Raw genomic sequence first — 9,279 nt, forward strand, 5'->3', positions numbered from 1 at the left:
TCTTGCCTAGTTATAAAGATTATGACACGCGTTAGAGCGGTATGCAATCAACACATAAGCATTAGCTGTTTACCAATCTACACGTGGCAATTTAATTTCGAAGTCACATGAGAAGACGACATTTGGCATGATGTATATTAGCTTGACACGTAGGCATAATGAACTTAGCTTTATATATAGATATAGATATGGATGATTTTAATATGTCGAGCATATAAATCCTCACCCTGTAGGGCTACGAAATCGATCGTATCCAACACGTATCACTTCTCTAAAAAACAGTGTGAAAGGTATGACTCCGTTCTTGGTTGCTGATACAGAGACAATCCTCTAACTTTCATATCAAGCACACACCCCCGTGGGAAAGACAGCGGATAGGGTCATGAAGCGCCCAACGAATACATATGATCAAGGAACCAAGCTTTTTTAGCTATTTTTTGATAGGTTGGGGGGTGTGCGATTTCCACCTCTGTCTAGGGTGTAGAAATCCCACATCACACCGTCTACCAAGTTAGAAAGGTCTTTCTTCGTTATAATGAATTTCTGGCGTAAAAAGGATTTTCATCTTGTTTCGATTCCTTTTAGTCTGCCTTTTTTTTTTGGCGATTTATCATTGAATCTCAAAGGCATTCTTTTCATTTGGTAGATCCAAGTCCATGGCCTATTTCGGGTTCACTCGAAGCTTTGGCAACGACCGTAGGAGGTGTGATGTACATGCACTCATTTCAAGGGGGTGCAACACTTTTAAGTTTGGGCAAAAAAACCACGTACATGATTATAATCTGACATGGAAAAGGCAGGTGTTGGATCAAGTGTTGTTATCCCTAAAGTGAAAATAATATGAGCGGAGGAATTAGAAAATTCCCACATTTGACTTGACCTATTTCGACTTAACTAATGTTAAAGTCGTTATTTTACTGCAATAAATTGAGATTGTAAACAATTTTCAAGAAAAAAATTCTTGAATTATTAATTGGTTTGATCATGGTTTTTTTTTTTTTTGACTTGAACATCAATAGTATGCTTAGGCTAGATTGTCTATTAACATCTATGATCTATTCCATGATGCTCATGAGAAATCAGTTGGTCTTGCGCGGACATCATATTTCATATATACCAATAATACCATAGTGGCCTTTTGTTTTCATTAAGATAATCATCTTTTTCCAAACTATAATTACTCTTTCATAGTAACAAAATGATACTTGTTTTTCATATAATCAGTCTTTCTTAAATTAATTTACCATAATAAAATTACTTCTTGTAATATCACAACCTTTTCCCCTTATATATATAATTATTTATATCCTTTACACATTTTACAACCTATAATTACTCATTTCTTATATTTACAATCTTTAAACATTATCAAAAAAAAAAAACTTTCATAACCATCACATTTGTACGTAGCTCTATGCGAATTTAGTGTAGGCACAGTTCATAAAGGTATTATTTGATAAGAAGTTGAACAAGGCTAAATAACGGCTAAATTTTAATTAGCTGACCTAATTTATTGTCTCTTTAATTTGCATGAGCATTATTTTCGTAATTATAAAGATTTTAGACCCAGAAACTCTTCTATCTTACATCTAAATTTTAATTATATAGAATTTAGCTTGAAATGAAATTATCCCATGTCCAAGACTCCAAGTTCACGATTATTAGAGCTTCAAAAGAAACGAATTTCGTAAAAATTATTAGATCCAAAGATCAATAATGTGATCGCGCACTCTCATACGACTACATCCGCCACTTACTAGTTACTAGTATGACTTAATATTTTACTCCTAATGTCTGCCATCTTGTATGCATATGGAGGTGCAATCTAGTAGTAATAGAGTACTTCATACTACCTCGTATTTTTTGTTACATTATTTAGTTTTGTGGCACTCTTCATTAACCAATTTTATTAAATTATCTCGTATTATTATATAAGAAAAAAACATAGTCAAGTGAGATCTTGTTAGATTCGTTTCAATGCGAGGATTCCAATATTAAATTTTTATAATTTTTACTTATAACAAATATTAACATTCAAAGAATCGTCTCGCTAAACTATAAAATCGTTTACGATGCTTACTAGTTCGGATACAGTGTTACCAACACATGTCTATGCGAACCACCCAATGTCATTGATTGATCTCGCTAAGCTCAGACTTTAACATTGAATCAACAACAGGATCATTGAAATCGAATTTGATTTGTGAAATATTTGATCATCAATTATTTAGCTAACTATAAAAGGTTATATCTAGGGTTATTTTATGTAAGTCTTTTTTTCCGGATAAAGTAGATAATTTTAATCATATTAATTATTCTATTCCAAAGATTAAAAGAAATTTTCTGATCTGCCCTCTTATCAAATAAGCATCATTGCATTTCGATGAAAATTGGAGGTAGGGGATACTCAAGAGTCGAGACCCAAAACATCTAATATTTTACTTTATACATACCTTTTTTTTTAATCTATATGAACCACGAAGATGGTACAAAGTACAAAGAAGGGGAGGGGAAATTCGAACCTGTGACCTAGGCCATTCCTAACATCCTTGGTAATTTACTTTATGCATACCTAACCTTAGATAAACTCGAGTATAATAACAAACATGCTATTAATTTTAGGCCTATTATTTGGTAATACACAAACAAAAAAAAAGCACATTAAAATTAATTAGAAAGCCTATGAGCTAAAAAGTTTATATGTTGAGATGACATACAATATCTGGCTTCTTTTACTATCACCCTACCAAAATAGAGGAATCAATTACAAGACGTAATCACAGAAACAAACTCCATGGTGTAGTTACTGCAATTAGTAGCTGAATTTGCAGCTGTTACTTTCCATTCATCTAATATCTTTCTTCTATTTTACTGGGCGATGATGCAAGGCAGATTGGCCTAATATCTATAGGTGTATTACTGGGTGAAGGCGACTAGTATGACGGTTGGTTATTAAATATATATACCAACATCCTAGAATTTCTATTTTTAATTACAAAAAGAGAATTTTAGAATATATTTTGATATTTTTCTTTCCCCATTTCATGCATATATCAACGATATTAGTATAGGTCATCCTTCATTTATGTGCCAACTAGGGATGGCAATCCGGTGTACATCCGATCATGGTACGAAGGAAATAATCCAAGCCGATTGCGGGGAAAAAAAAGAATCCAAATCTATTTGATAAATCCGGCTCTTAGTCGAACAAAGGTCGGAGTCGGATCACATAAAAATCCGATTCATACGATCCAATCGCAATTCCGACTTTGAGGCGATCATTCTTTTTTATATTAATGTATTATTTATGTATACTCTGATTCAGACTTTGAGGCAACTGTGTTATAGAAGTTTTTTCCACTAAAAAAAGATGGTTGTTAAAAAAAAAAGGTAATGATTAGATTTTTTTATTATATAAGTTTTTTCTATTGAAAAATGGGGAAAAAAAAGTCAGATCGAGTTCGAGTCGAATGTTAGGATTTTAAGTTGGATTGGATCCGGGTTTTAAGTTGGATCAGATTTGGATTTCCCGAGTCCGAGTCAAATTTAAAATTCGATTTCTAGGATCTGATCCAAATCTGACCCGTAGCCATCATCGAGCACCAACTCTATTTACGCCAATATCATATCTCATCAGTGACTAATTTCTTGATTAAACCAATATAAGTAACGTTTGATAGGAATGATTCAAACTATAGCTGAGTATTTTCATAATAAAGTTAGCTATTTATGATCGTATTTTTATTTCTAACTTTGAAAGTGCTTTCTCAGAATATACTTATAATCTAGTGACCTTGAAGAACCAATTTATAATGTCAAATGAAGATATAATATGAGGGTTTTGTTAGCTATGTAGTAATGTAGGGAGGATAAGAGGATGAGAGCAAGGATGATTAGACTTGATTGGAACTTATTGGACCTTATTAGACCTTATTGCACCTGATTGGAATTTATTGGACCTTATTAGACCTTATTGAAACTTATTGCCCTTATTAGACCTTATTGCAACTTATCTGAACTTATCTGAACTTATTGGACCTGAAACTTAATTTTTTAAGTTGAACAAAACGCACCCTAAAAATGTCAAATTCTAAACTCAAACAAGCAACTCTTTTTTCCAAGCAACATAACTTACGAACCCTAATGTGCTTACTGATAATTGATTGTGCACACACTACTCAGCGATTGTAGACTAACCTATACAACACTGATGTCCACAATATTGAGATATCCTACACCTCTTGCCAAGTAGCTAGAGTATTATTCTAGCTTTCTTATATACAGTTAACTAGTAAATTGGAATTACAATGATCTTGGAAATTCATAACAAGTGAAACAAAGTAAATACAGCTACACTCTGTAGTTAATTTCGTAACATCAGATTTTGCATATTAGACGCATAAACCACCTAGGAACCAATTTATAATACCGCAGACAACCTTTTATTGACTGATCACGAACCAAGCTCTTCACTTGGCTCCTATACATGTCCGAATATCATAATGGACCAATTCAATATTTTTGGTTATCATACATCATATGTGAGACGATGCTCTCTAAAGAAGTCCTCTAACCTTTAAATTATTTTAGAAGGTTAACTAATGAAATATCAGTTAGTTGGCAAGGTAGGGTAAGGGACAAGAGCGAAAGTGAAAAAATTGAAAAAAAAAAAAATTAGGTGACCAACTAAACACGTCATTGTTCACTACTCACTTCAGGCCATTTTAAGAAGGCATCTTACATAGTTGGGACCCAAATTTTTCCTGCATCAGTAAGATAGTGATATAGTGATATCATAAGTTTCTCAACCATCAAAAAATTAACTTAAAATAACTTACAATTGACATTATTCTACAAAAATCGCCGATAATTAGAATATTCTTGTAGACTTTTCTGAACTTATAATTACTACTAACCAAACCGGAGAAAAAACATCATAATATGATAATACTAGGAAAACATTGACATGTCCACTAGACAACTAGTGAAATTTATGACCCAAAAACAGCAACCTAGTTAACAAGTAACATTTACTCTTTGTTAAATGCGTCGTGGGGCATCTTTGATCTACCCCTTGTCCCCTTTCGCACTATTCTCGTACGTACACCCTCTTTTTCTCATCCACCTACACTTATAATTAGCAACTCTCTCTGAAAATCTCAACTATTCCATTGTACTTTTACATACCAAATATCACTCTCAAAAATATAAACATGGTACTCTTACATTCTTCTAAGAAGTTCAGAGGTGTCAGGCAACGCCATTGGGGTTCTTGGGTTGCTGAGATTCGTCATCCTTTATTGTACGTTCTACTATTATAAAGTCGAAGATTAAGGTCCATTTTTTTTTATTTGTGTCAAAAAATTGTTTCTTTTTTTGTGTATTGGAATCAAAATAAAAAGCAGAGAATGGAGGTTTTTGGTTGGCAAGATCCTAATTCTGAAATAAGAAAAAGAATTTTAAAATGTGAATAATTAGGAAAACTTGATCAACTAGATAAAAGAATGACTTCTTCCTTTTTATTCTGTGAAATTAGTCGATATTTCTTGGTTTTCTCATAATTAATATGTTACAAATTTAAACTTATTGAGTTATTGTAATGCATGTCATTAGTTCAAGAGGTTTTACTTTGTTTTTGACATCTAAACTCATTTTATCACAACTGTTCATTATCTACATACATATAATGAATTTCTTTTTCGAGTTTATAAGAAATAAACATCACCTATAAGTTTAAGTGGAAAAGAGTAAGATTATACACACCATCTTATAATATATTATGCGTAAATAATCTTTAATTTTGAATATTTTTTCTTTGCTACTTCAATTTCTTTTACTTATGAACTTTTCTTGGTAATACAAGGCTCTATTCATCTCACATTCTCACCTTAAAAAAAAAATATTCACCAAAAAATAGTTTTAATAGTTATATGAAAATTTAGACTACGTCATTTCAAATAAACTTCAGCCATGAGAGAAATACAATAATAAAAATTAGTTTTAATAAGCAAAAACAATTTTCATTAGTTCAATTCAGTATAAATAAGTTGATTAAACATCGCCTAATAAAGTGACAATATCGATCCAAAATCTACTCATACCCTTGTCACAAATTTTTATTTAATTACCTACTAAATTAACAATAACAATGTTGTACATGCATATATAGCTATAATTAGAGATTTTGTACGTGTAGGAAAAGAAGAATATGGTTAGGGACCTTCAAAACAGCAGAGGAAGCGGCCAAAACCTACGATGAAGCAGCCATCCTTATGAGTGGCCGGAAAGCAAAGACAAATTTTCCGGCGACGGAAAACTTGTCAAGCAATGAGACAACAAGATCAACAAAAGAATCATCACCAGCATCAAACTCAGTAGTCTCTACTCTTCTAAACTCGAAGCTTAGAAAATCGTATAAGAAACTATCTCCTTCTCTTACTTGTCTAAGGCTTGACACTGAGAACTCCAACATTGGAGTATGGCAAAAGAGATCTGTTGGAGGACAATCTAACTCTAGTTGGGTTATGACTGTAAAGTTTGATACAAAGAACAATATTGAAGCTCAAGAAATTAAGGGTGGAATTAGTGAAGAGGAGAAAATTGCGTTACAAATGATTGAGGAGCTTCTAAACAACTATTGATTATCTTTAATTTGTTATGCATTACTATAATATAGTTTGATAAATATGTAATCCTCATCAAAGAAATTATGTGAGTGATTTAATATTGATATATATCAAAGAAATCCTTATAAGAAATGAAGTAGTATATAAGTAATATTGCTCAACATATAGTATAAAGCATTGTACTATGTTTCAACTTTATTTACATGCATGTTGATGTTGATTCTATTGCCTCTTGTTTCATTTGGTTGAAACAAGTAGTGTTTGAGGAAGTTTCTCTCTCTAAAGATTTTTTCTCTCTAAAAAGTTGTATTTCTCTAGTGATTAATAACCAGAGGGAAACCTTAGATCTCTGATCTAAGGGCTCTGGGAGTTAGTTACTAGGGATTCTTTCTTGCTTTGTCCATGAATTTAAAGGAATTACCTAAGTCAAGCATGCTTGAAACAAATATTTCGTCTCAGGTTCAAGATATGGAGGATATTCAAGGCAACCCAGAGTTGAATAATATTCCTTTGAAGGGATCGTTCAAGGAAATAGTGGCCAATTCTTCCCACTGGTTCCAGGAAGCTAAGGCTATCTATCTCAACTCTATGAATTGGGAGGAGCCAGAAGTGGAGGTCCCTAAAGGGGATAATGTCGTCTTATTTTCCAATGAAAAGTTGCATGCACTGAGAAAGCCTTGGTGTTTAACCTTAATGGGAAAATGTTTGGGGATTTCGGTTAGACCATCCTTTATGACTCAGAGGATCCGGGCACTATGGAAGCCTAAAGGTACAGTGGAGGTCATTGATCTGGGGAAAGGGGTCTTCTTATATAGATTTAGTCTACGGGATGATTATGAAAGAGCCTTATTCGGGGGTCCTTGGTATGTTCTTGATCACTACCTAATGATTAATCGATGGAAACCTAATTTCAGGCCAACTGATGATCATTTTGATAGACTTACGGCTTGGGTTCATTTCCCGGAGTTGCCAGTGGAATACTATGATAAAGAGGCTCTTCATTCAATAGCTAGTAAGGTGGGCAAGCCAATCCGAGTTGATTACGCAACAAATAATTTATCCAGAGCACGTTATGCACGAGTTTGTGTTGAAATTCCACTGGAAAAGCCGATCTTAACTAGAATATGGGTTGGGAATAATTGGCAATCCATTCTTTATGAAAATTTACATTCTCTTTGTTTTCAATGTGGCCGCATAGGACATCTGAAACCGCAGTGTACTGCCATGAAGGAAGTTGAACTGGAAGATCAATCAGGTATGAAAAGATTGGGGAAGGAGGTCTTGGTGGAAAGTTCTAACATGAGGCAGGTGTCACCAGCAATGGGCACACATGGCATTAATATAGATCCACCGAAACAAGTGGCAGCAGACCAAACCAGGTTGAAACCAAATGGAAACCCTATTTTAAAGGACAAAGAGAACAATATTCAAGTTGGGCCTTCTACGGATTATACTGCAGATTTGTATGGGCCGTGGACGACGGTCATACACAAAAGGAAATTGAATGTAGGTTTGGGCCAACAACTGAAGCAAAATAAAGGAAAAACCATTGCTAATCATTCGCTATCAACTTCTCGAGAATCGAGGAAAATTAATGTCAACCCAGTTAATTCCAATGGCGCTTCCACTAGTAATTACTGGAGAATTTTAAAAACCGTAGATATAGATCCTCATATCTCATGCACAGCAAACGAAGATGATTGCGAGAATATCGAGGCTTCTAACCTCTCCTCAGTGCCTCTTCCTCTCCCTGTTAACTCTCCCAATTCTCTGTCTCCCACGCAAAAATCACGACACTTGGCGAATCAGGGCAACCATAACCTAACCACGATTACTTCTCCTATAATACAAGTTGAATGCATGCAACTTGAACTCCCTCATTCCTTGAAAACATCTTCCACTGACGTTTCCCCTTCACAGCCTCATGAAAAACTCCAAGGAAAATCTTCCCTCATCCATGGTGAATCAGAATGTAGTGTCGTCTCAGTCACCGGAAACACAACTCCCTGCCTCAACTCAACCTCTTCAACTTATTCAGCCCCCCTCACTACCTCCAACTTGCCCTCCTCCACAACTCAACCCCCTGACAACCCATCTAAATCATCCCCCAATTCCTCCATCACTACCTACCCAAGTGCAGTTGAATATTCCCCAGCTAAAAACGCCGAACCTCCTGAATCTGTTTCCATCTCACCCTCAACCACTCCTATGGAGTTCTCTCCGAAACCCGATTTCTCTACCAAAGCTGGGAATGATGGTAAACACTCTCAACAACTTAACTCCTTCCAACCCTTCGCTAAGTTCCCTCGTGGAAAATCCATTTCGTCGCAACCCGGCTCAAAGATATCTTCAACCTCCCCCCTCAAACATTCCCACCTTTCCCTTACTATTAAAAAGTCACGCCCTAGACCTAGAGTTGACCCAATTCAGCATTGTAATGTTCCATGTCAGAAGGGAAGTAGTGGGGTTACAATTGGAAACTCGCCACTCAATGTTTGTAAAGGAGAAACTAGAAATCAACTCAATGACAACACCGATAAGCCTGACGGACACATGGAGTTTGGGCATGTCCCAGATCTGGAAGGATTGGGAAAAGTTCATGCCATGCAAGTCGAGGAAAGGGAAAGAGGTGATGACCAGTAACAGTGTCTCT

At 34.9% G+C, this 9,279-nt stretch overlaps 1 protein-coding gene across 1 annotated transcript; it reads left to right on the plus strand.

Moving 5' to 3' along the window:
• The first annotated feature begins 5,187 nt into the window (after positions 1-5,187).
• Positions 5,188-6,758, plus strand: LOC104904567 (ethylene-responsive transcription factor WIN1). The gene is made up of 2 exons (XM_010692848.4): positions 5,188-5,302; positions 6,197-6,758. Exons 1-2 carry the CDS (start codon positions 5,214-5,216, stop codon positions 6,639-6,641), a joined length of 534 nt encoding a protein of 177 aa, XP_010691150.1. The 5' UTR covers positions 5,188-5,213; the 3' UTR covers positions 6,642-6,758.
• The last annotated feature ends 2,521 nt before the right edge of the window (positions 6,759-9,279 follow it).

The sequence above is a fragment of the Beta vulgaris genome, chromosome 9 (genome assembly GCF_026745355.1).
Source record: "Beta vulgaris subsp. vulgaris cultivar EL10 chromosome 9, EL10.2, whole genome shotgun sequence".
In the NCBI taxonomy this organism is placed as follows: Eukaryota; Viridiplantae; Streptophyta; class Magnoliopsida; order Caryophyllales; family Amaranthaceae; genus Beta; species Beta vulgaris.

What these genes read in the sequence shown, in the direction of transcription:
- LOC104904567 (XM_010692848.4), top strand. Translation starts at nt 5,214, where the DNA reads ATGGTACTCTTACATTCTTCTAAGAAGTTCAGAGGTGTCAGGCAACGC. An exon ending in GAGATTCGTCATCCTTTATT is followed by an intron (nt 5,303 to 6,196) that starts GTACGTTCTACT and finishes TTGTACGTGTAG; the next exon opens with GAAAAGAAGAATATGGTTAG.